At 35.9% G+C, this 27997-nt stretch overlaps 2 protein-coding genes across 21 annotated transcripts; one reads left to right on the top strand and one right to left on the bottom strand.

The window, feature by feature from the left end:
- Positions 1-6973: 6973 nt before the first annotated feature.
- LOC122632067 (RIMS-binding protein 2) lies at positions 6974-25801 on the bottom strand. 15 transcript variants are annotated; one of them, XM_043818499.1, is made up of 18 exons: positions 25698-25801; positions 19740-19865; positions 18654-18779; positions 17259-17587; positions 16937-17114; positions 16345-16785; positions 15964-16294; positions 15278-15864; positions 14957-15083; positions 13960-14168; positions 13426-13830; positions 12827-13346; positions 12427-12624; positions 12113-12318; positions 11788-12030; positions 11385-11637; positions 9498-9763; positions 6975-7795 (listed from the first exon to the last, which is right to left on the bottom strand). In XM_043818499.1, exons 2-18 carry the CDS (start codon positions 19743-19745, stop codon positions 7211-7213), a joined length of 5010 nt encoding a protein of 1669 aa, XP_043674434.1. In that variant the 5' UTR covers positions 19746-19865; positions 25698-25801; the 3' UTR covers positions 6975-7210. The 15 variants fall into 15 exon arrangements, with proteins under 15 accessions (XP_043674442.1, XP_043674434.1, XP_043674433.1 ...); XM_043818498.1 differs by lacking the exon at positions 25698-25801 and adding an exon at positions 22580-22717; XM_043818497.1 differs by lacking the exon at positions 25698-25801 and adding an exon at positions 22386-22597.
- On the top strand, positions 20294-27796 carry LOC122632072 (alpha-tocopherol transfer protein-like). Of its 6 annotated transcripts, none has more exons than XM_043818516.1 (6): positions 20294-20462; positions 25725-25802; positions 26067-26339; positions 26809-27172; positions 27253-27358; positions 27497-27796. In XM_043818516.1, exons 3-6 carry the CDS (start codon positions 26068-26070, stop codon positions 27577-27579), a joined length of 825 nt encoding a protein of 274 aa, XP_043674451.1. In that variant the 5' UTR covers positions 20294-20462; positions 25725-25802; position 26067; the 3' UTR covers positions 27580-27796. The 6 variants fall into 6 exon arrangements, with proteins under 6 accessions (XP_043674451.1, XP_043674449.1, XP_043674453.1 ...); XM_043818514.1 differs by lacking the exon at positions 20294-20462 and adding an exon at positions 22853-22912; XM_043818518.1 differs by lacking the exon at positions 20294-20462 and adding an exon at positions 22873-24545 and having other exon boundaries at positions 27500-27796.
- Positions 27797-27997: the final 201 nt, after the last annotated feature.

The following is a 27997-nucleotide window of genomic DNA, read 5'->3' as shown; positions in this document are numbered from 1 at the left end:
AACAGGCAGGATATAACAATTTTGTGATGGATCGTCGCAAAGTAAATATTTAGTAAGACGTTATAACATCTTGAAATTTATAGAGAGCAAGAAGGTGCACACGATCAACGATAATCGCGGCGATGTTAAAAAGTTCCTGTGACAATGAGCCCCATCTCGAATTATCCTATGTCCATCTCTAACGATGATGTCAATAACATATTTATGCAACACGCGTGAATTTTGGAGATAACGATCAACTAGGAGAACGCACTACAATAGCATATTTTTACGTTCAGTCTGCGCGCTTTGTCGCTTCATTCATGTATAATATATTTGATTGCATTGTAAGTTCGTTCAAATTTATTCTTTTCTTCGTTTTTTCTTTCTTCCTTTTTGTCAAGGCTTTTTTTTTATAAAAGTTTTTCTTCACTAAAAAAGAGAAAAAAAAAAAGAGAATATCTGAGATCTGAATCATTTATCTTTTTGTATAACTTATATAATTCTTTGGGATATCTTATTAATCAATTTTTTACGAACAATACGACGCAGAGATTCAAATATTTCAATCAAAATCAATTAATTTCTATTAATCACTTTTTACGTATGAACAATCGTCTCAAAGAATGAACATTATTTTTTTTTGCAATTTTATTAAATAATCACAAGCTAAATTTTTTATTAGACAAATTCTACTCTATTAATTAATAAGAAATTGATCGATCAAAATTAACTATCATTCTACACAAATCATATTTAACAATTTGATCTACTTATAGAAAGCAACAATTATATGCAATATCTTAAGAAAATGTTTATATATATATATATATATATATATATATATATATGTATATGTATGTATATATATATACAAAAATCGTCAAAATGCGAACGAACTTATTATCCAATCCAATATGTGTATACATATATGTATATATAATAACGCTAACAATAAAATCGATGATAGAACGATTCCTTTTGCTTTCTCCATCTTGGAATATTGCGTTCGCTCCAGAGTTTATTGTTTTTCTGTCTTTACTATCATTATCACTAGGAAATTTGGTCTGATCACGAAGACAAAAGACGTAGATCCTTTTCGCGTGCTATCGTACGTATCGTACTATGAATAATGAGCATTTTAATCCTAAATATCTCGTCGTTTCTTAAACTAACTTCTAACATCTAACAATATTGAATAGAGATGTCGTTCGATCGGTTGTGATTTTTGTACCGTGATATATGTATCTTCTTCTTTTTTTTTAATTTTTTTTTTCTGTATCCAATCGATGACGATAATAATTTTATCTAATATATAAAGAATATTTCGATAATAATAATAATAATAATAATAATAATAATAATAATAATAATAATAATAATAATAATAATAATGATGATGATAAAAGAAAGTCTATGTATCTACAATCATCTCTATCTCTTTTTTTCTTTAATAAATTTAAAAAAATAATCAAGAAGTGAATAACAAAATGCAAAGATTTGTAATAACTTTAAACATTTATAAGAAAGAAAAGAAAAAAAAGGAAACAGGAAAAAATGCAGATAATTTTAATGTAGGTGAATATTATAAATTGGATACAGAATTTAGAAGAAATATGTCGTCGATCGATAGCAAATTCATTGTTCCTTTTTTTCTCTGTCTCTTCCTCTCTCATCAAATGCTACTAAAAACGCTGACACTCCTCGAATTTTTTCGAGTGTGAACCTTTTTTTTAACTATTCCAATGATCTAAAGGTTTCTAATCGCGATGTATTATTGTGTCTTTCGAAAAGTAGCGCTATTTTTTTATACCGATATTCAAAATCAAATGTACAAACAGTAAAACTTTATGTGGAAATGTTCTGGCGCATTATTATAATCACGGTTCGTTAAGTACCAACGGCTTTGAAACTTCGTATCAGTCTTTTTTTTAACATTGCCTGAATCAAGATCATAAATTATGTACGCTCTCACTATTACGTCTCTGATAAATCTTTTTAATTGGGCCAATGAAGAGTCGTACGAAGATCTTTATACGATACATACATATTTCTCCATATATGTATGCATGTATGTATGTATGTATATACTATGTATGTGTGTATGTACATATAAATAAATAAATAGATAAATAAATAAAAACGAAAGAATGAAAAGAGAGTAAAAATAATAAAAACGATGATTATCCTGTATCCCATCATGTACATAAATCAATCCTATATATTAATTGTTAATTTTTAATATATATCTTTCGATAATAATAATAATAGTAGTAATAATGATGATGATGATGATGATGATGATGATAATAATCACAATAGTAATAATAATAATAGTAATAATAATAATAATAATAATAATAATAATAGTATACGAAAGATCGATCATTTCGATGTTTATTGCGTAAAGATATCATTAACGTTCGGTCGAAAAAATAATTAATTAATTCAGGCAGACTTTTAAAACGTTCGTTTATCCTTATCACGATTCACAATTCTATAATAGAATACGAACGCGAAGGACCGAGCAAAATACATTTTTCAATTGAAAAAATCCATATGCGTGATGATCGAGGGAGATACTATCGATCGTCGATTCGATTTTTGTCTTACGTTAAGGAAAAAAGAAAGTGTGTTTATTTGTGTGTGTGTGTGTGTGTGTGTGTGTATATATATATATATATATGTATATACATATATGCGTGTACGTAACTGTCTCAAAATTAACGCGTTGAATCGAAGATAAATCGGTATGCGTAAAGCTTGATTATTAATCGAAACCTTTCGTAACATTTTTTAAATTTGTTAACACTCACAAAATTTACTTCGATCCGATATGTTGCGCGTCGATCTTCTTGTCCTTTTTCTGCATTTATTTTTATTAATTTAAATCTGATGATTTAAGGGGAAAAAATGAAGAAGGATGAAAATAATTTAAAAAACGAAAGAATTCCAAGTGAATGAAGGAAACAAGAAAAGGACGTGTATGTATGTATGTATGTTTGTTTATATGTATACACATACATACGAGTGACATCATTGTTCTTTTTTTCAATGGATACCAAATGATACGCGTTTATTCGTATTATTCGAATTGCGTGATTTATATCCAATAAGAATGTTTTTTCTTTTTTTTATTTGTTTTTTTTTCTTCTTTTATTTTGAACTCGCGTGGGAATATATGTACGTATGTATGTACGTATGTATATATGTATGTATGTATGTATGTATGTATGTATGTATGTATGTATGTATGTATGTATACTTTGCATTCTCCTGTAAACGCATGACATAACAACAAACATGAATGATCTATTATTCTTAATCGATTGACGATAATCGAATGAGAGAAAATGATTAAGTACATGAATAAGGACATTTTGTACAAAATACAATGCAAGTAGCGACGTAACAACATTTTGCAATAGTTAAATACAGTATGTATACGTATGTATATAAGAGAGGTGCGGTATTTAAAACCTTATACTCGAATATCTTTCTCTTTCTTTTTTTTAGTTTTTCTCTTTTTTTGTTTTTCTCTTTTTTTCTTTTTCTTCTTCTTTTCGCGAGTTAGACGCGAATAAACGTTATCGAACAAAATCATTTGGTCTGTTTGAAAAAATGTTTAATATTTAGAAGGAGCCTTTTTCTAAACGTCATATCTATTCGTCGTTTTTCACAACATTGATATTATCTCGAAGGATTTACATTTATTATATCGGATCCTACCTTCTGTAGGATTTAAAGGATAATCAATTAATTGCGAATAATGGAAAATATATTGAAAGTTGATCTCTCGACGAGATCTATGAAAAAAGAAAAGAAAAAAAAAAAGGAAAATATTAAACAAACAATTAATAAAGATAAAAAAATAAATAAGTGAGAAAGAAACAATTTGGTTGGCAGCTTTTTTTCGTAGATTATGCTGCCGATATTTCGAATTCCTTCGCAGAACACATCTTTGGATTTTCGATTGGACGGTTTCGAAGTTGTATCGATGTTGTCGAAGAACGTTTTCAATACTTTTCCGTGGATAAATAATATAATTTTTAAAATTTTTATTATTATTATTTCTTTTTCCTTTTTACGCACGCACATACGTACTGTGAAATATTTATCTTTCAAGTTTTCCGGTGTCGATCTTACGACGAATCGAAAGAGGAAAAATAAAAAAAAAAAAAAAAATAAAAATAAAAAGAAAGCAAAAATTGTAGACGCGATAAGAACGATCGTAGATAAAGATTTTTCTTAGTTCTTGCGTTTCTAATCATTTTCTAATCATTAACATTTGAAAAGAAAGAAAAAAGAAAAAAGAAAAAAAAAAAGGGACTCCTCCGTTATTTTCCATTTCTTTTCTTCGAATCAGGTAACTTTTGTTCTAAACATTTGTTCGTATCTTTTTTAGTCGGACAAAGATATCGGAGTATAATATATTGTCTTAAATGCCACCGATCTGTATAATATGTATATTTTATGTATTGTATGCGTTATCCTACGATTTCTCTGTTTTTTTATGTTTTCTTTTTTTTTTTTCATTTTTTCTTTCTGTTTCGTTTTATGTATCTCCCTTCATTTTATTTTATCAATCGTATATTTTTCATTTGATAACGTCATTCTTCTCTCAATGCACGTATAAATAAAGACGCGAAATCAGACGACAAGTCGTATAGCAACGATCGTCGATGAAATCGGTCGTGACCTGATTATTATTTACTCGTTTGCTTGCTCTAGCGCATCTGATTACTATATGTTGTATATAAGATACATATCTCTCGATACCTATGTATGTATATGCTCGAACGCGACAAGAGAAGATACGTTTCTTCCTTAAATCGATCGAAAAGCAGATGGGGAGGGGGTAGGATACGACGTTTTCTACATTTATAATACATTATAATGACGGAATAATCACGATGGACACAAAGATCGGCTCATCGTGGATGCGACTTTACTCGCGATATTATGTCAACCTAAACGTAAGATGTATGTATATACATAGAAAGAAGACAGAAAAAGACAGAAGAAGAAGAAGAAGAAGATAGAAGAAGATAGAAGAAGGAAAAGAATTAAAGTACAACGCAAGAAAAAAGAAATAAAATAAAAAGGAGAAAAAAGGAAAATTTAGAGATCACACAGTGGAAAAATAGAGGATCAGGATAGTTCTCATATCCTCGACAGAGGAGACAGAATTGCTACGAGGATCGAGTAAGTGTTCTATGAAGAAAATTTGTTATTGAAGGAAACGAACTTGTCATCTTTTATTTCGTTCGGCCTATTATTTAAATATTCGGCTTTCGCGAAAGTGAGAAATATGTATACGCGCACTTTTAAAAACGTGCATCGGTTAGCGATCTCAACGGAATAAACTAGCTGCAATATATTATAATGATTTAAGGATATGGTCTCGTCTTTTGTTTTCAGGGTGAGATATTTGAAGGCACACCCCCACATTTCATTGTCCAGTCCTATGTAGATAAAATTTATCTCGTAATCTACGCATTACCTACATGATAAAAGTTTTTATGTTGTTCCATTACGTTCGCACGTACATTAATATCCTGTCCGCGCTCGTCCAAGTATGTTATTTATTTTTTTACTAACATTTAATCAACTTCTCTATATTTTGCGAATAACCTGATTCTGTTAATGCATTTTTTCTTGTTTTTTTTTTTTTTACTTTTTTCTTTTCTTTTCTTTTCTTATTTCCATCGTAACACGAGAAACGAATTAATTGCGTTTGTTCACATCTCTCTCCCTCTCTCCCTCTCTCTCTCTCTCTCTCACTCTCTCTCTCTTTCTCTCTTTTTCTTTATTTCTCTTTGTCTCGTGTATACGTGGACGAAATGAAAGACACATTCGATTCTCAACGAGGACTTGCATTATGTCAATTATTACAAGGAAAAAGCCAACATAGTTATTAACAGAAAGAACTTCGAAATGAGGTGGATCGTCCACACCGTTTGGAAGGTACGGCAACAGGTACGAAAAACATGCAACACGCGTTTGTGATGTACTTTGGTCTGGACGCGATAACATTTTTATAATCGGCCAACATTTATGTATATTCGTTCGCGAATATATTATACAATATTGAAGGAAATATACTTTTTTTTTCTTTTTTTTTTTTTTTTCTCTAAATTGAATCTGCATTGCTCACGTACATTGGAACATCAAGATAATACTCTCGTCGATTGTATTAGCACCTGCGAAGAAGTTCCAGCTTTCGCGTAGAAGAATTAGAAGAGGATATATTAAGATTTTCGGAGGAACCTTACTATATATGTGTCTTCCGCTTTTGCAAATTCCCATTTCTCGTATCTCCTCGAAACGTAAATAAGTATATTCGGAATAACATTGTTTAGTTTCTGTCTCTGTTCTTTATTTTTTTTTCTTCTTCTTCTTCTTCTTTATCTTTTAATTATTTTCTTCTTAAGGAGATAGATCTCGTATGGTTTTTGCGTCAACGTCGCGAGAACTCTTTTACTTTCTTACCGTTATCATTTTTATTATTATTATTATTATTATTATTATTATTATTATTATTATTATTTTTTTTTTATTATATCAGGGTGATCTTAAAAAAATTCTATCGGTTTCCTTTCCCTCTATAATAACATCGGCAACAAAGCCGATCCTTCGTCTTTCCCATCTCTTTCTTTCTCTCTCTCTCTCTCTCTCTCTCTCTCTCTCTCTCTCTCTCTCTCTCTCTCTCTCTCTCTCTCTCTCTCTCTATCTCTCTTTCCAACGTGAAATGATAGACGAGTTAGAAGATGTTTCCCAAAAGATTTTACGATCGATTACCTGCCTGCGTTTATATGCTTCCAGCGAATTCTAGCAGCGATTGCATAGCGATGGCAATGGCGGCAGCGGCGGTAATGGCACCAGCACCAGCACCAACAGCAGCGGCAGCGATGGCAGGACACATCGAAGTTCATCGAACTTGACGAAGGAATCAGCGAATCATCCTTGATTTTCTCTCTCTCTACATATATATATATATATATATATGTATGTATGTATATATATATATCCCTTAAACCTTTTATCATATTTTATCCTTTTATCCTGCACTCGTACGTACGATCGGTCGTAATAACGTTGCATTCGAACGTTTTGATCGCGGAGATCGTTATCGATACGTCGTCGGAATCCGCGTCAAAATATCGTAAGCGGAGAGGAAGAAAAAGAAAAGATGTATTTTTAATATCGGCGATGTAGTAAAGGCAATAGCTCACTTGCCCAAGCCAAACTTCATAAAGATAAGCTCTTTGCCCTTCGAGAGAATGTCTCCGCCTGCACTGGCACCTGCCATTTCTGTAAACTTTTGCATTAGATTCGGACCCGTACTCTGCTGCTGTTGTGGCTGTTGCTGTTGTTGTTGGCCTTGTGTAGTGTTCGGTGTGGTTTTGCTTTGAGCAGTTGGAAGGACAGCGGGTATACCCCTCATAGGTTTGCTGCTTGGCTGTGAACTCTGCATCGATGGTCCTTGGTTTTGTTGACCATATCCTTGATTCGATTGTTGCACCTGCTGCTGCTGCTGCTGTTGATGCTGTCCCTGTTGTTGTTGTTGCGGTTGTTGATACTGTTGTCCAGCTTGCTGTCCAAAGCCCTGTTGTCCTTGTTGCGGGTATCCCTGATTTGATTGCTGATAATTCTGATTCTGTTGATTCGGCTGTTGTTGATACGGTTGATTTTGCTGTTGCTGACCTTGATAATCGAGCTGCTGTTGCGGTTGCATGTGTTGTCCCGGAGCCTGCATACCACCTGGCAAGTTACTACCAGCGGCTCGATTGCCCACGCCTCCCCTCCCCTTCCCCTGAAAACGAAATGTATCACGTGCTACCAATCACCAAATTTGACTTTAGTAATATTTACAGTGAGCGTAAAATGTTTTTCCACGCTCATTAGAATTTTTTACATAAACATTTATTTTTCTTTCTTATGTCTCTTACAATTTTTTGTTAAGCGATCGTGATATTATTATCAAAAATCACTTTAGCAAAAATAAATGCTTATAGAACATAACAAAGAAAGATCTATACATTCATGAAAAATTATAATGAGAGTATATACGAATACTTTTTATACTCAATGTACACGTGTATCTATACATAAGATACTTTGACACGTTTGTCTTCTCATTTCTTCTTTCCTCCTCTCTTTAAATACCAATACCTACGAAATTCCTTGTGGTACACACGTTCTTCTTTTTCCTAGTTAAATATACATATGTATATATAAAATTAAAAACCTAAAAGGAACGGAGATTCAAGGAAGAAGGAGAATAAGTGCTATGTAAATGTGAATGCCATAATATGATGATATTAATAACGTTTGATTGCTCGTCGGATCGTCGAATTTTGTTGCTGCCGACGGTCGTGATGTTGAATACGTGTAAGCATATGTTTATTATGTTTCGTCATGCTATTAGTGCACATACAATTAAGCATAATAGCGACGCACAGAAGCCGTGATCAAGAAAAAAAGAAAAAAAAGAAGAAGAAGAAGAAAAAAAAGAAAATAAATAGACAAGCTACGCAAGTAGAAATATATTTTTTCTTAAAATATTAAAAATTAACGTGACGATAGATAATCTTTCGAAATTTGACATAATCGTTCGAATGATTTTGTAAATGATGAATCGTGATATTTCTTAAGAAAAGAATTCGATTATGGGACATTATTTTGAATCAATAAATGGACCTACCGACCTCAATTTTTTTTACAATAAAAACATTTTTTAGTTTCCCATAATTTTAAAGCGCAACTATTGAGAGTTCCTTGTTAATTCATGTGAAATTAAAACAGACAAAATTCATGTTACCTTTCCCTTCAACTTTATTCTTAAAAGACATGCAATATCGCACAAGCAATTATTTATATAATCTGTTGATATTTCAAATACTCTCGCCCCTTTGAAATATCAACTGTTAGATTGAATCAGAAAGGATCTTAGAAAGAAATATATATCTAATAATTTAATCAGTAATACAAATTTCAAGTCAATATTATCCATTCAAATGATACAGTAAATATACACATAAATACGTGCGAGCAAATGCACATTTAGAATTGAAATATGAAACGTAAATATATTCAAACAAATTTGTTGAACATTCTTTTTTACAAGAAACCCCCTGTAGTCGTGCCTAAAAATGAGTTATGCAAAATCAGAAAGTCGGATTATCGTACAAAAAATTTTAATAAAGTGCATACACAAGGTGGCCCAAGTGAATTGTGTTACACAATATTTTGATCGAACTTATTACAACTATGTTCTTTTTCTTTTCTTTTTTTTTTCAGTACTAAGTCGAAGCGTCAACGTTGTGTTTTTTTTTTTGTTTCGATGAAAATAATTTGTAACACTTTAAACTGGCCACCCTGTATATTATTCGTCAAGGAGAAACGGCATATTAAGCGAATAGAGAGAAAGACAGAGAAAGAGAGAGAGAGAGAGAGAGAGAGAAAGAAAATAAGAAAGAAAGAGACGGAATGTTTCGGAAGAGGAGGGCACTCACCTGTTGTTGAAGGTGGGGTGGAAGGGGCCCTTGCTGGTGGGCACCCATGACACCACCGCCGGAAGGCAAGTGACTGGGCCCATGCTGATTAGACGTGGTTACAGTCGTATAGCTATGGTGATTCGCTTGTTGGTACGCTAGATGCGGTGGATTGTTTTGTTGTAGTTGATGTTGTTGGTTGTTCATTAGTGGTTGTTGTTGTTGTTGTTGTTGTTGTCTAGAGTCTAAGTGACAGACAGGGACAGACACAGGCACAATGCAGGCATCTAGCAACAGAGAAGAGAACAGAACCGTGTTGTCATTTATGGCTCATTTACTATTTTTTGGTTGTTGGTTTTTTCTTTCTTTCTTTCTTTCTTTTTATTTTTTTTTTTTTAAAGATTATCACAATCGCGTTTAAAAAGATTCCGAACCTATGAATGAATGAATGATTCAACGATAAGATTTTTTATCGTCGATCGTTAATCTTCTCCAATTGTTTTTTTTTTAAGTTATCGTTTGATTTTAAATACGAAAATGAAGGATTGGCCGTAATATTAGATTAGGATTAAAAGACGAAAAACATTTAGCGAAAAATAATATTTAAATGGAACTTATGCGAAACGAATTTTGTGATATGAAGAACGTGCGATCGTAAATAACATCGCAAAAGTGATAAATATATATATATATATATATACATATACATATACATATATATGTATATACAGATTTGTATATAGATTTGGAATATAGACGAATATAGAGAAAGGCAATTAAATGGCCAGCATGACAACACGACACGAACGACAATCATGTGACACGACGACCATCGACCAGTTCAGGCACACAAAGAGACAGACCATGTCGGTATATATGGAGTATAAACGCATTATTTTATAGTACATGATCGTGTTGTATAGAATCCGTTTACAAGTAAATAAAGTGTATACATAATACGTTCGTATAATAGATAGAGAGAATAGGACAGATATGTAGAGAGAAGTACGGAGCTAAAAAACTCTCATAGAGCAAAAAGAAAAAAAATAAATAAATATATATATATGTGTGTATATATATAAATAAATATATATATAAATACATATATATGTGTTTGTGTATACAGTATACTTAAGTAGAGAGAACACTGAAAGCAGCTTAGTGTTTTATTGCGTATAAATATTGCCGTGTGTATGAGACAGCCTATGTTTCCAAGACAATTGATCGATATAAAAACGCAACGATCCAATGTACAAGTGGTAAATCGTGTCAATTTCTCTTATCACTAGCTACTACACTCCGCGAATTTGCAATCTAATTTCTTATCTATAAAGTGCAATCAAGTGCGATCAAACGGTGGAATCCAAATCTGAGATTTTCAAAAAAGGAACGGTCGCATCAATATTATTTCCCGTTAATCTTTCATTTATTATATATATCTAGACCGTCATATTAATAATAATAATAATAATAATAATAATAATAATAATAAAAATAAGAATATAATTAAAATCACCGCTAGATTGCTTGACGAAATTCGTGTGACCTTTTTGCCTGTCACCTTGCACATCTAGTTTCGTGTCTTGTACTGCTTGCCGTTTTTCTAATCTGATTTATAACAAAACCGAAAAAGAAAGAAAAAAAGAAAAGAAAAGAAAAGAAAAGAAAGAAAAAAATAAATTTAATCATTCAATCAAACCGATATTTTATCGTAATCATCGATTCGACATTTAATATTTAATCGATTATTTATAAAAAAAGCTTTATTCAAAGTGTAATAGATAGCACATCTGTGATAAGGTTTTCGAATCAAGAGCAAAGGGAATCGAATCGTGTCGCGGTATATTGTGTTACAAAGAGTATAGTCAATGTAATCAAAATTAGTAAAATCGTTTCGTAGAATTTTACCTTTACTACGACGGTGCCCAGTTGGCGGAGGTTCTCGTGGTGGGGGTGGTGGACCCCTCGCACCGGGTCCTTGACTTTGTCCCGGTGGCCTTCTACCTCCTTGAGAAGGTTGACCCTGATTAGATGCTTCTATGAGGAAATTACTTGGCACTAAACCGCGAACTCCGTTAAGTTCACCCATGTAAAATCCATCGGAGTCCATTTCACCATAAACACAAATTTCATTACCCGCATGGAACGGTAATTCGACTTGCTGCAATAGTTGAAGGAGAAGAAAGTTTAGTTAAATAAAATCGTAATTTGTCGATAACGTTTAAAGACAAAAAGAGAGAGAGAGAGAGAGAGAGAGAGAGAGAGAGAGAGAGAGAGAGAGAGAAGAAAAAAAAAAGAAAATTCAAACTACCGCATCCGGATTAGGTGAGAGTTCCTGTGGATTATAATCGTACATCGCTATCATTTTCTTCATAGGCATACTCGCATAAATATCTCCCCATCTTTCATTGGATGCAGGACCTCGTCTATTAGGTTGTCCTTGACCACCTTGATTTTGATCTTTTAATTCCTCAACCATATTATGTGGCACGTATCCTCGTCTACCACGACATTCGCCCCAATAAAAACCATCGGCATCCTTTTCACCATATACCTATAGAATGAAAATTGATATTAAAAATATGATCGATGAAGAATAACTAGTGTCCTTCGTAAAACATTATTTTATCAAAAACCTTGATGGTGTCTCCTTCGGAGAATTGTAATTCTTCCTCGCAAGCGTTAGGATTTGGTGACATAGTGGTTGGATCGTAATCGAACAATGCGATGAATCGGCGTGCCCTCTTATTCATTTGTTGAACGCCACTTGCTGGATGAACGTTGCCACCTTGAGCTTGATTTACTCTAGCGCCATACATAGGTCCTCTCATCCTTTGATTACCTAAACGATCAAATAATTGAATTTATTCTCTGTAGATACGAACGATTTAAGGTATGTTTGTGGTATATATATATATATATATATATATATATATATATATATACATACCTGTTTGATCGTAATAAGCATCCTGAGGTCTACCAGGTCCTCCCATTCTAACCGATCTATATGCTCCAGGTGGTCCTTGAGGGCCTTGAGGACCGTATCGATGATGATGAGGTGACATTCCACGACCTCTTCGGGAAGGATCATCCTCTTCGCTATAGTTGGCTTCACTGGCAGAATCCTTCGTGATTTCTGGAACAGCTAAAGGAAATTAGCTAAAGAAAACGTTAAGTGTGGTAAAGAAAATTGAAAAGAAAAAAAGGAAAGATTAAAACAGACGAAAAGGAGAGTAATGGAGAAAGAGCGAGAAAGAGAGAGAGAGAGAGAGAGAGAGAGAGAGAGAGAGAGAGAGAGAGAGAGAGAGAAAGGGACGAGTTATCGCAAGGAGGAAAGAGTTTCTCACCCATTTGAGAGATGCTCTGTCCTGGAAATATTTCCTTGTCGGAGAGGTTTTCATCTGTTTCAATGATTACTTGACCATGCGCATCGACTCTGGTACCTTGTCTTCTCATGTGCGATGGAACAGGTGCAGTAGGATATCGCTGAGCTGCCATACGATGACGGTTCGGATCGTCCTGTTGTATAACGCTCGATTGTTGTTGTTGTTGGCCTTGATCGAGCATGTGTGGGGCACCGTGTTGCAAATGAGTACTCGTACCACTTCGAAGAACGCTGCAAGGTATCGCTGTAGCACAACTGTCACCCGATTGACTCTCCCTACTCTTCGTACGGACTGTTATGTGTTTTGGATTCAGGCCCATAAGCTTGTGTATGTCGACCAAAGCGTGATCACCGGTGGGACTGTCAACGTCGGTGACTTTTTTTCCATCGGCATACACCGCGTAACCGGTGACGGCCGAACCGTTTAGGGCAACAGGCTGCCAGGTCACTAGCAAAGTGCCGTCCTGCGGTCCAGCCTCCACCTGTGATTGCGTCATACTGATATCAATTACTAACATACCATCGAGAAAATAATAAAACGAATCAAAGTGCGTTATTAACCTGGATATCGACCGGAGGATCTGGCAATCCTTTGGGCAATGTCTTAAAGTGGACATGACAGGCAAAATTGTTTACCGCTTGTGCATTTTGATCCTCAAAATGCGTTGCTCTTAAATTTTTCGCTTTCACCGTTACCCTATAGATCGTCGAGGGTGCCAAGCCGGTGATCGTATGTCTGTAAACTCCTGGCTTCACGGTCCTGACTTCGACGTTATTCACGCAAACTACGTGTTGATGATTACTATTACTTGGCAACCATGATATCACGGCGCTGGTTGCTGTCACGTTGGATGCTTTTACGGCAGTTGGACCCAAAGCAATATCTTTGCCGATCACCATTGTACAAGCTGCGTCCCTTGATGTTCTTCTCGAATGTGTCACCGATCGTACGCTTATTCTGTGGGGCTAAAGTAACGAAGATTAAATTACTTTGTTGTTACCTTTGTTACCCTTGGGTTGTTCTTTCAAATACCGTAAAATACATATAATACATGTAACGTAATTATTTGTTATTGTAAATGTTTTTTTACGAACCCTAGTAGAATCAACTCCTTCGACCAATGCCCTCGTTCTTTCTGTAGCTTTGACGGTAACCTTCAGTACACCATCCACGTAGACATGATAGGATTCTAGTTGATGAGGATTTTCAGGAGCGGTCCACCCAATCAGGACACTCTTGTTGAGTTGTCGTTCGAGAGTGAGGTGCTGCGGCGCCGGAACTAGGTCCGAAAACAGGTAGACTTCTTCAGGAGGAAAAAGACAAGACGAGCCTAGCTGTAGCTAGAAACCTTTCACTATCTATCTCTCTAAACGAGCCTAAATCCAGCAAATACTTAACGTCTGTGCAATATTCAGATACGACAGCACCAACATAACAAATCACTTCGTGTGTGCCATGTGTTAATTATTAATTTCAAGTATTATTGTGTAAGCAAAGTATAGATACTTTGTGCATTTTCAATCGTTTTGAAATATGCACTTTGCACGATGCATACAAAATAACGTACAGATATTAAAAAAAAGAAAAAAAAAAACACTATATGTCAAACACAGAAATATAGAAATCTGTCAAGCTTACATATATCGATCTATCTCAAACCGAAATTTATAAATCAAAGGAAAACGTAGCTTCAAAGAAATTACTCAAATGTGCCGAGTAAGAAAAAAATAAATAAATAAATGAAAGAAAAAAAATAAAACCCAACTGTGCTAGAATAATTACTCCATCTTTACATAAATACATATTTACTTTTGAAATGTATACTTTCTATCATTGTTAAATTTACCATCAAATACATATATATATATATATCGAAAGTAACGTGCTAATCGTGTTACACTCAAAAAAAATCTACTTTACATTGAAATGCGCAATGCTACCAGCTCTATCTAATAATAATATTATACAAGCAAAATATTCTATACAGAAGTTATTCAATTAGAAAATTATATATATATATGTATATACATATAAATATATATCGACATTTTATATGCAATTTTTTCTCGAAAAGCCATAACGTTTACAAACCTGGTGGTTCTTGTTCGTCATCTTCCGCAATATTGTCCAATTCAGCGTAAGCAGATAACTCAGCTTGTCGATTTCGATTTCCCTCTTCTAAAGCTGCTAATTCTAGATCGATGTCCTGCAGATAGCACTACAACGAAAATGATTTTTTTTTTTTACGATCTTTCGATCATTCGATTTGTTTTCACTAATCATAATAGTCACTATTGGTTACCGGTGATATGTACATATGAGTCGACACACGCACCCATTCACGCACCCGTTCAATTATACACACATACACACACAGAGCCAGACACTTGGGTATATATACGCGAGTCTCACATTGCTCACTTGTGGAATATTCGTTGAAGCAGAATCATCGACGTCTCTAAGGCCGAGGACAGCTTGATGAAATTCCAACAGATCTTCACCGATTAACTTTTGTACAAAGTTAGCAGGTACGAGACCACGCCTTCCATCGAGAGATTCAGCGTCAAGGAAACCATCCTCGTCTGGTTGACCCCAAACAAGAAGGTAATCCCCGCCCTGTACGGGTAACTCAGCTTCTGGATTTTCATTAGGCGAATGCTGAAAGGGCTCGTAAGTGAAGCGAGCTATGTAAACGTAACATCTACCCTTGCCAGGTATATCCAACATGTCGACTTGACCTTCAGATACTATATTTTCATTGGTCAATCTATCTAAAGGATTAGTAAGTATACTAGTAGGGATTTTTGGCATTTGTCTTGGACCAAGAAAATGGTGGCCCGTTGTGCCTGTCGCCGTTGGCGAACTAGCTCGCAAACTTTGTTGTATTTGTTGAATAATCGCTTGTTGTTGCAATTGATTGGCTTGCGATTGAGCAGAAAGTTGTTGCATCGCTTGTAAAGGATCTCCTATTGCTTGTAACAAGCTTCCTGATGTAGTGCCTATGAGAAATCGCATAAAACGTCCTGGTTAAAGCGAATCATGATTTATTCGTAATATAAAAAAGTTCAAGATAAGAACAATGAGAAAAGATTACTCACCCGAGCCGACGCCCGAGGTGCCGAAAGCATTGGTCCCGACAGTGGAATAAGTCGAGCCGCTTGTAGCATAGGTGCTTTGAACGCTCGAGAAAGGAAGAACGGTTTGAGGAACGCTCGTAAGCGGCCCTAACGTTGAATGGAAGGATGCCGTCGAATATGGTGTCAACGTTGATAAGGTCGTTTGCGTGATATTCGACGGCGGAACCGAATAATTAAGGTGAGACAGTTGAGGGTTGTAAGAAGCTCCTGAACTGTACGTCCCATTAGGATGCGTCGACATTGATAGATTAGGGTACGTCGTGGACTGTTGACAATCGTATAAAAAGTTCCTCTTTTTTTCAACATTTCACATATTTTTCCTAAGATCAATCAATAAGTTACCTGTTGAGAACCATGCTGACTGCCATTTAATTGATAACTTTGCGCAGTCTGAGTTGGCTGCGTATAATGAGGTATCACACTTTGATTCGACGCTGTCAGGTACGAAGTCGAGCTCGGGTGTTGTTGCTGTTGAAGCGGTTGCTGATAAGTTTGCGTATGCGGGTAACTCTCTTGATACTGATTACTTGTAAAGTGTGTGTGCGCTTGTTGCTTTTGTTGAGAGGGCAAGGCTCCCTGAGAATGAGAACTCGACAAATCCGTTTGTTGTTGTTGCTGTTGTTGATATTGCTGGAGCTTTTGTTGAAAAGCAGGTTGCGACTGACTAGTAGAGAGAGATGGTGCTGGAGGTATTGGTTCGCTATAATGATACGGTGGCCCGTTTGGCGTCAACGGCGGACAACCAGGCATCATTGGCGTCAATGGCATGGGCGATCCTGCGTACTGCATTATGCGAATGGAACGTGTTACAAACTAAATTTAGAACTTATCTATTATTAATAAGACAATCCTATCGCGGTGTAACCAGGATACGTATAGAATAGGATACGTATAATTAGTAAATACAGTTACTGAATGCGATTAGTCTGCGTACATGGCTCATTTGCGCGGGCATCCCCAGATTAAGAGCATGTGGATGAGGAGGGTGCTGATGTTGGCCCAAATTAGGAAGGTTCTCCGAACTGGATCGAAGAATACTTTGCGTGGCCGAAGGTTGCTGTGTAGTTATATTTCCTCGAGCATGGTCCAAGTCGTGTAACATTCTGCCGGCACTAATTTTATTTTTATTTTTATCATTAATACTTTAATCGTCAGCGCCAACGAATAAACAAATGTAACAAGTACAAAAAGACAACAACAATATAGATAGATATACATATACCGTATCGTACACATGTAAAATTTGCTTTATATACCTGCTACTGTCTTGTTCAATCTTTGCAATAATTCTATCAATTTCAGAGCCAGCCGGAGGCCAAGTGGATGTGGGTATTGCGGATGTAACATGACCAACCGCTGGGCCACGACTTCGAGCCCTTCTTAAACTCGTCAGTTCCAGCGATAATTCCTCATGTTTGACCATCTGCAATTCGGTTTTTTTCTCCAATTCTCTGATTTTCGATTGTAGGGCTTCGACTGATTCTGGTCCTTGGTATCGACCTGCTATCTTTTCACGTAACTGATTCTGTGCTTCCGCGTGTTGTCGTTCCAGATCTGTCCTCCGAGCTTCGGTGTCTCGCATTTGCTAAACAATGTATATACAAAGCATATTTATAAAAAAAAAAAAATATTTTAACAATTTTTTTTTTTTTTTTTAATTTTTTTCTTTTTCTTTTAATAAATGCATTTCTAAGTTCAAAATATCGATCGACGATTAGTACTTTTAAATCGATATCGATTTACAAAGAAAAAAATATGTGTGATCGTGCATCATGCGTTGTGTTAACGATTCGACATTATCAAATATTTTCAGAGTTGATGCAACATCGATAGACGCAGAATGGACACGTGAAAGGTCGGTCGAATGGTCGACACATATGTATATGTATGTAACATTACCACATCAGAGAACGTCCTAAAATCGCGAAAAGAAGAGGGGGAAAAAGAGAGAGAGACAGAGAGAAAGAGATAGAAAGAGGAGAACAAGTGGAGGGGGCAGAGGGGAAGGAAGAGAAGCTTTGGCTCGATTTCCGTCGAGTACAAGGCTGGACTCGTAACCGCTTTTAATAACCCGGAGCGACGTCTAGTTGGGAATGTGATGCAAAACGGAAATCGTTCGTGCGATATTAATAATGAAAGAAGAAGGAGGAGAAGAAGGAGGATAAAAGAAGGGGGAGAAAGAGGTGGCTTTGTACTCAGGATGCCCGCGGCTAGAGAAGCACAAACTTACGTGCGGCATAATCTCGGATAACCGTGTATGATGTTGTCAAATCGTGAGATCATCAAATCTTAAGGGTTGAAAAGGGGAAGGGAGCAAGACGAAAACGAGGGTGGGGAGAAAACTCTTTATCGCTATATTTTTTACGTTGCTGTGATTTACTTTGTTAGAACCATAATGGTACGTGTATTTATAGGTCTCCTGACCTTAGTCTAAAACTCTAACGTCTTATTCTACATAGGTACATGTGATATATATATATATATATATATTACATATATAATATAATATGTATTTATCATATGATACATATATATATATATATGATATGTATATATACTTATAGATCGGATACTTGAGAAAAAAGACGTACCGATCGGAAAAGGAAGAAGAAGAAGAAGAAAGAAATAAAAAAGTGGAGGAAGAGATTTACCTCGAGGATGGACTCGAGAACTGGGTCCTGCATGATCGTGGAGGTGGTAGCCCCGACAGCAGATCCGGTAGCCTGCAGCTGCGGAGCCTGAGGTGCCGTGGAAGCGCCACCTCCAACGCCACAGCACTGCAACATTTCTGAAGTCTGAGACCCTTGTCCGTCGTTATCACGGCTAGTCCCTATCGATCTAGCATGTATCTCTAGCTATCTTAATTAATTGCCGGCTTGCAACAGCGCCTGCCACTTTCTACTCGCTAGCGAGTATGTACATACTTTGTTTTTTACATGCGATTTCAAAGATGCCAAACTAAAATGACTTTAACACGTTGTCATAGACAAAGATCTTTTGTCTATTCTTCAAACCTTCTTTATCTCAACGAAAAAAGATCTTTTCTATTCTTTATTTTTATATATATACATTGTTTTTAGTTTGTTAACTGTCGTATTCTCTTTACCCTTCTCTTTCTACATTTGAACTCTTTTTTAACCTTTATTATTATTATTTTCTTTTTATCATCATCATTATTGGTCCACGTGTACCCATCCGGACCTTCATCAAGACGTAATATATAAATAACTGTCGATCGAGTCGCATACAATCACTGCAAAGATCCCTCGCGTAATCTCGCACAACCCTCTCAATGCCGTTTTAAACGAACCAACCCCTTAGCGTATTCGTGCAACATAGAGTGAATTCCAAGAACTTCGAGAAAAAAATCTGCTTCGATCGTTGGCAACAGGTTTTTCGTGAGAGTAATTCGATTGATTACGAATTAACCCTTGTTAACTTTAATTCGTTCTCCTGATCTTTCAATAATACAATTCATAGTATACAGAGACACGAATATATTCGGTATTGAGTACTCATTACATATATATTACATTTTAGATTTTTCTTTTTCTTTTCTTTTTTTTTTTATCTCTGCGATTACGTACGAAGCAGCAGCAACAAAATAAGGACAAGTAGAAGAAGAAGTAAAAATATTTAAAGCTAGAATAAGCGTCGATAAAAAGAAGATTCATTTCGTTTGGTCTCTCGCTTCGGCCTACTAAACGCAAATAAAACGAGACTACCACAATACTTACATGCATCTCTACTCGTTATTCTTCCATCCGATGATTTTTCTTTGAATGCGCCTTACGCGTTAAGGCTTATCTACATTTAATTATTGTCGACTGTAGTGTATCCCTTCCTCCCTGTTGCCGGATAACCTAATAATTGGTTTTTTCTTTTCTTTTATCAACGTTTGCACAAACCCTATCCAAATAAAATAATATGTGAATCGTTCGTACAGATATCGCGATGAAACGAGCTCTATTGTTTTGATATTACAGTAAAACTAATATTTCATACAATGAGAAAAAAAGTCTTATAATTCGATCGAGAGATTACTTGCGAAAAAATGAAGAAATTTGAAGAATTAAAAAAAAAAATTTAATAAAAATATAAATAAAAATAGAGAAACAGAGAGGGAGAAAGAGAGAAAAAAAGTACACGCGTTCGTCCGTTTCGTCCACATCAACGGCGTTTAAATCGCCTTTCGAATTATCGATTTTATTCTTACTCGGTGCGTCACACGTTTCTTATTACCACTGATTATCCTATCTCGTTATAACTACGACGTTCGAAGAATTTCTTACAGTCTCGTGTCGAACCTTCTGAGATTATTCGTCTTCAGTGAGAGAGAGAAAGAGGGAGAGAGAGAGAGAGAGAGAGAGAAGTAGAAGAAAAAAAAAGTAGTTCTCGAATCGATCGAATCCGGCCAAGTGGAAAAGTCGACGAATTTAATAGACAAAAAGTTCTCTCTGGTCAGTTTTTCATTTTTTCTTGTTTTATTATTTATCTTTTTTTTTTAATGTCTAGTGACGTAATAGACACACTATAAATTGTGAAATATCTTCACGGCGAGACAAGCTCGACCACGCTTCAATTTTATCGGTTTGTCTCGTATGCTTTTTTCTTTTTTTTTACCGTTCATTTTTGTTCTTTTTAATTATTTTTAATTAACGACGTTCGAAAAGTGATTAAAAGTGATTAAGGACGAAACGAACGCAATGACATTTCTACTCGAAATAATAATGATCGTTCACGATAGGTCATTCAGAAAGTTTTTGAAAGTGCACCCGACCCACGCAAGTACGCACGCAAGTACGCACGCACATGCACGCACGCACGCAAGCACGCACGCACATGCACACACGCGCGCAAGCACCGTTTCTCACAAAGCGACGATTCTTCTGAGAAATCGATATTGCGATTCCGGATGATATTCGGTGACATACGATAAGAGATAATAACGAGGAGAAATAACAAATGAGACCTTTTCTGTCACTAATCCAAATTATTCTCGTAGCATTTGAATAAAAGGAAAAAAAAGAAAGAAAGAAAAAAAAAAAGAAACGGCGAACGAATTTATAGCGGATAATTTTTCAAAGAAAAGAATTAGATAGCCAAAGGGATAATGCGACAAATTCGAAAAATAATGCGATGAAGAATTATAATAATAATAATAATAATAATAATAATAATAATGATAATGATAATAATAATAATAATGATAAAATAATAATAAATAAAAATAATAATAATAAGAAGAAGAACAATACTAATAATAATAATTAAAATATCAAGCGTGAAGAGGGAAAACTAAGAGAAATGGTAGGAACGTGATTTGAGAATAAAAGATGGAGAAAACGAATGGGAAAAAGAGAAGAAAAAGGTACGGTGGTGGGAGATGGATGGATGGTTAGAAGAATAGATAGATTGAGAGTGTACGAAGGAATTGTGAAAGAAAGTTTAATGAAAAAGAAGATAAAAGAGAATAGTAAAAAAGAATACAATCACAAAAGAAAAAGATTACAACCAAGTTACGATATCTCGACGATAATGAAATACGAGTCTAGCGACGATGATTAGAATTGTAACGATAAGAAAGAGATTCTGTATGGTAGATTACAGATCGGGGACACGGCAAAAGAGTGGTACGGCACTGCTTATTGATCTCACTACCAAAGAGATATGTGTAGAGTGTACGCGTAATGCAGGCGGTGCGCGCGAGGACGCGCCAGCTGAACGGCGGAGGTTGAACGTAGAGTGCGCGTCGTGTCCACGTTTCAAAATTGTAAAACCGTCATTGTCATCGTTCGTCCACGAGAGTTAGGGTGAAACGAAAAGAAAGGTCGAAACGAAAAAAACTATCAGCCAAAATAGAGAAGAAAGGAATAAGGAGAATGGTAGCGACAGTGGCGATCGGTAGTGATGGTGGCAGCAAAGCCAAGTGCCGACACTACGATATAGTAGAAGCAACCCTCCATCGTTTCCTCCGCCGTTTCCTCCACCAATTCCACCGCCATACTGACTGATTTACCCTCGTCTTGGACACGTCTCGAGTTCGCCGCCGTCGTCGAGACTGTCGCGTCGCCACGCACAGCGGAGCAACGAAACGCCAGCGCTCGCTCGCTCGTTCGGTGCTGCTGGAAGCCCCGAACAACCCCCGAGCGACGTTCGATAAACGCGCGCGCTTTATCAGAAAAGGTTCCTGAGCTCGTTTAAAGAGCTCTGATTTAAACGCGTCAACGCGAGATCACTGAGACCATATTCCAAGGGAGATAACATCGAGCAATCCTATTTCTCACCCTCGGATATACGTGGTATATGAATTCCCATAAGAAAGTTGGCACACTTATTTTCGACCCTCATTTCGGAGCCTCTTTCCGTTTCTTCACCCTTACCATCTTTGCTTTTTTCACGATGATGACGACGACGACGACGACGACGACGACGACGACGACGACGACGACGACGATAACGACGACGACGACGACGACGACAACGACGACGAATCGACAACGACAACGGCACGCGAGAACACACGACACAACACGCACACAACACGCATATGCAGCACAGACGATGAGACACTTACGATGACCGTATCGAAAGGATTGTGGCAGGCCAGGACTGCTGCTGCTGCTGGTGCTGCTGCTACTGCTACTGCTACTGCTGCCAACGAGCAAACTCCTCGGAACTTGCGAGCTTTTTCGCTCGCCTATCTCATCGTCCGTACACCCCCAAGATCTCTGTTCGAGCGTGGAAAGCAAGCGGGAGGGTGGGCGGTCAGGACCGCTGGAAAACGGCGAAGGAGGAGGAGGAGGTAGAGGAGGAGGAGGAGGAGGAGGAAGGAGGAGGAGGAGGAAGAGAAGAAAGAGGAGGAGGAGGAGGAAGTGCTCCCTCGCCGACGGATCGCGAGAGAGAAAAGGTGGGGGATCGCTCGTTCTCGTCGTCGCTACACCGTCGAGAGGGGTGGCTAGTGGAAAAGCGAAAGAGGGGCGTCGACGAGCATGGATATGGGTCACTCGGCGATCGATGCCGATAGAGAGTGTCGCTGCGTTCTTCGAACTCCCTTTCGATCCCTTACGTCATTTTCTCTTCCTCTCTTTCTTTTATCTCATCTTCTTTTTTTCCCCCACGCCCTCCTACCTATTTAACTTTCGCACTTTCTCGTGCGTTAATTTTCTTTTTTCTTTTCTGTTTTTTTTCAAGTATCATCGAATAAGACTATACAGAAGCCCTGATTTTCAGTCCTTTCTCATCTTTTGCTCCCTCTCCCCAAACATGACGGTACTACTTTACTATCACCTTATAGTTTCATAAACGTGCGACATCCGGCTGGTTTACTGACTTAACAGAGTGCTTCCGTACGCATCTACGCGAGGGTGTAGCTTTCACAAAAGACCAATCAATACGCGCGAGACGATCTACCGATATCTCGCCCTCGCCATTGCCCTCTCGCTACCCTCGTCCTCGATCTCTCTTTCTCTCTCTGTTACATATACACAACGCATACACGTGCGCGCGCTTACACAGCTACCTAGCGGTGCTATTGGTCTGTTCCCCCCTCTCATTTCCTACTTTTTCACCCCACTCTTACTCTATCATCCATTTTCACAACCTATTCCCTCTCTCTCTCTCTCTCTCTCTCTCTCTCTTTTTCTCTATCTATATTTCTTCCCGTTCCAATCTCTTCCCTTTTTCCCGAAATATCATTCTTTCTTTCATACATCTTTTGCAGCAAGAGAATCGCTGCGAAATGAGAGACGTGATACGAGAATAAGTGCCGACGAGTCACTAAACCTATCGCCGATAATAATTAAGAGGTAGACGAAAATTCATTAGTCGACGAATTCCTCCTCGTCCTTCTCCCCCGGTGGCCCATTTGCTATCTCGTTCATCGTAGTAATTCGGAATAATCGTTGTTGAGGAAGTCAGGGCCGTATATTATTTTCAATGTATATGCCCCGACGAATAATGTCTATCGTATTCTAAAAATATTTTCCATTTTTTCGTATATTATAAATGCCTATGTTTTTAGCGATCAATTACATTGATAATGATCGTATTTAAAAACGAATTGGTTATCTCGTTTCTATTTTTACGTATAACCGTGGAACGTGCTTTTTGAGAAGCGGCACACGATTTCTCAGGCTAGGGAAAATAGGGGAAAAAGAGAGAACAGTGTTCTAATTACGGCACTGCTTCGGGCGCAGGCGTTTCGATGATCCGACGACGTCACAAGGTTTCTCTCTCTCTCTCTCTCTCTTTCTCTCTTGTTCTTACAAACACACACACATACACAGGTATGGTCTGTTATACGCTTATCAATGAACGTACGACGCCTACGGCAAATACCTGTTCCCTCTAGTGGTGAACCGGCCGACCCACCCGTTAGCCTTGTCACTACTCTCGATTCCCGTAGCACCCTTGCTTTTCTTCCTTCTTCTTTCTCTCTTTCTTTTCCTCTTTCGTCATCATTGGTTTCACTACGACAATACGAATCACGATGCCTTCTGATCTTTCAACCGATGATCGACGATAAATCAAGCTTCGTCAATGTACGTACTACCTATCTACCTATCTACCTACCTATCTACCTACCTACCTACCTACCTAACTACTTATCCACCTACATACAACCATCCATAGATACACACACATACTTATGTCTTGTTATTAAAGTGCCGTTGATTCTGTCATCACAGCACGCATCTTTCCCATTCACCATTTCGATTCGAGCTAAAATCGATTACAGTCGCTTTGAAATATATATGTAGTTATCTTCGAACGCTAGTACTCCTATGTAAAGATTTTTATTATATATATAAAACCTGTGACACACGCGTGCGTTGCTCACGTATTTTTCTTTTCTCTCTTTATTTTTTTTTTTTTACTCAAGTAACAATTTCTCGATTCTAATCTCTCTTTCTCGCTCTCTCCTTCCTTCTTTCTCTATTTCTCTTTCTAAAATTAGACAAAATATTCATTTTATCTAACTGAAAATCTTGTAAGATAATAAAAAAGAAGAAAAAACAAACAAATTAATATTGATCGAGTAAGCTTTCCTTTCAGATTTTCTTTTTTTTTTCGCATTTTGAGAGACTCTTTTTATTTGTCAAAACCTGTCGTTTCCTCTCTCTCTCTTAATGATATATATGTATATCATCTTTGGTCCGGATTATGTAAGAAGAAATAGAGAAGTAAAGAAAGGGTGGAAGGGAGGAACAACTAAACATGGATAGAGACGTAAGATACGTACATACATATGATTTTTATCGATGAACTCTATCCTCGAATCATGAAACCAACGTTGTTAGGTCGATTTATCAACAACGGCTCTATCAATTACTGATAACCGCAAATAAACGTTACGTACCCAGTTTTATTTTTTCGATCACTTAATTTAAAAATTACCTTGGTACATATCGGTTCGAAAATAATTCGAAAAACGTCGCAAAGTATGAAGATTTCGCGAAGTAAAACGTGTCGTGTGTTGACAGGAATTATACCATCGATTAGAATTCTTTTTTATAGATATAAAATAATTTCCAAATTTTAATTAATCATTTGTTAATTAAAATATTTATAGATATAAAATTATTTTCCTTTTTTTTTTCTTTCTTTTCTACGAATAGATTTCACACATACTCAATATAAGAACGTTTATATGATAGGATAAATATATATGTATTTCGAATATAATTTCTTACCTTGCAAAATATAATTTTTTTCTGCAGGTTAAACGACGTTCCCGGCGATGATAAAGAAGAAATAGATAATCATTTTTTTGCCACCACTTTGTGCCTGTAACAAAGGTATGATTTTTATTTTATTATTATTAATTATTTATTACGCAGATCAGAGAATTGCCCTGAAAAATATTTAAACGCTTTTAACAGTTTATTCTCATGAAATTTTTCTCATACTTTTTTTTTTCCCTATATTTACATATCCCATAACTTATAATTGATTAATAATTTTAATAATTATTAATACGATTATATGAATAATTTGTAAAAGTATATAAACTGTTCAAATATTTATTATAGTGATTAATACTAACGATAATACTGTTCTAGAATGAAACTCGGACATACGATCGAGGATTCAAGAAAAAAGTATCCCGAACTTACGGAAGAACTTTTGGGAAAGTTGAAAGAATGGATTCAACAACGCAATCTTCCTAATGTTCCACAAGAACAATTGGCAATCTTTGCACAGAGTTGCTATTTTCAAACGGATGCTACATTACGATGCATGGAAACTTATTACAGAATAAGAACAAACAGTCCGGAGTTCTTTAACAATCGTGATATTAAATTAGAAAACTTGCAATTTTCCTTGAAAGTACTGTAAGCTTTATTTGTTGACTCCTTTTTCTTTTTTATTTTATTTTAACACAACTGAAAGAGAAAGTTTCATTTTTGTCATATTCATCGTAAATAATTTCACGCCATTTATTGTCAATAATAAATTTTGTACTTACGATAAATTGAAAAATTAGATTTTTTAGATATATTCATTTTATAACAAATTGATTACATAACCTAACTATTTTTAGGTGACACTATTCTTGGTAATGTTTTATATATATATATATACACATACATATATATATATAGAACACTCATACGTGTATATATATGATTATATATATATATGTAATTACATACATGTGTATTATAAAATTCTTTAGGCTTTCTCTTCACGCACGAACCGACTGAGTACATTGAACCCTCGTCGTACCTATATACATACATACATCATATACTTATATCTATATAAAACAGTGGATAGTTAAAACATTTTATTATATTCTAGAGAATTTGTAAAGCTACCTGTACCGGATCCCAATGGATATAGTATCATTTTTCATCGATTAGCAGATACTAGAGCAAGTAAATATTTCTTGAACGATGCTATGAAATTAATGATGATGACTGTGGATGGGAATCTTTACAACGATGGCTGTTCTCCCGGTTATGTTTTTCTTCTCGACATGGCCGGTGTAAATATAGCCCATTTAACGAGAATTTCCATCGGCAGTATTCGAAAATTTATTGAATACGTACAAGAAGGAATGCCGGTTAGATTGAAAGCGATTCACATCATAAACGTAGTCGGTTTCATGGATAAAATTCTCTCGATCGTAAAGCCGTTTATGAATAAAGAAATTCTTGAATTGGTAAAGTTTACGAGTAAAAATATATTCTTTTCTTTTTACAAAACCAGTTAATACGCTAATGAATTAATTACCTTTTACAGTTACACTTACATACTGGCGAAGTATCGGAAATTTACAAACATATACCTCCCAAGTGTCTCCCAAAAGATTATGGAGGAGAATTAGACTGCATTGAAGCACTTCATGGTAATTCGAATAACATCAAACTTCGATATTTATAATCTATTACAACGCTTAAGTAATATTATTTAATAATACATATATATATATATATATATATATATATATATCTTTATTTACATATATACGTACGTATTCGTTTAGAAGAACATACACGTAAACTGGAACAATTAAGAGACTATTTCCTTGAGGAAGAGACTATTCGTCAAAACTATAATACCTCGTAAACGAAAGAGCAATAAATAATAATGTTATAACGGGTTAATGATAATAAAGAAATTTGAAAAAAGAGAAAAAAGAAAGAATATCACGCAAAAAGTTTTATCATCGAAGACAATTGTTTGTCAAACTAGTACGATATAAAGAGGGTAAAAGATAAATATACACAATTATATATATATACACATATATAATATATACCTTCAATGTATTATCTCTTATTTTGACCCATCGTTAGTGTATTATTTTCTTATTCGTTTCATACGAACGATTCATAACTCGCTAAATAAACGTTCGCACTTGCGCATTAACATGGTCAGCAGAAAAATGTGTGCGTCTTTGTCGAACTTCATACCATAGCGTGGCACATTCGTGGTCGATTCTGATTCGACGTTACCGAAGCCGGTCTTTCTCTCTTTCTCTCTC

The sequence above is a fragment of the Vespula pensylvanica genome, chromosome 9 (genome assembly GCF_014466175.1).
Source record: "Vespula pensylvanica isolate Volc-1 chromosome 9, ASM1446617v1, whole genome shotgun sequence".
Lineage (NCBI taxonomy): Eukaryota > Metazoa > Arthropoda > Insecta > Hymenoptera > Vespidae > Vespula > Vespula pensylvanica.
This window is presented reverse-complemented; position numbering and strand designations above follow the sequence as displayed.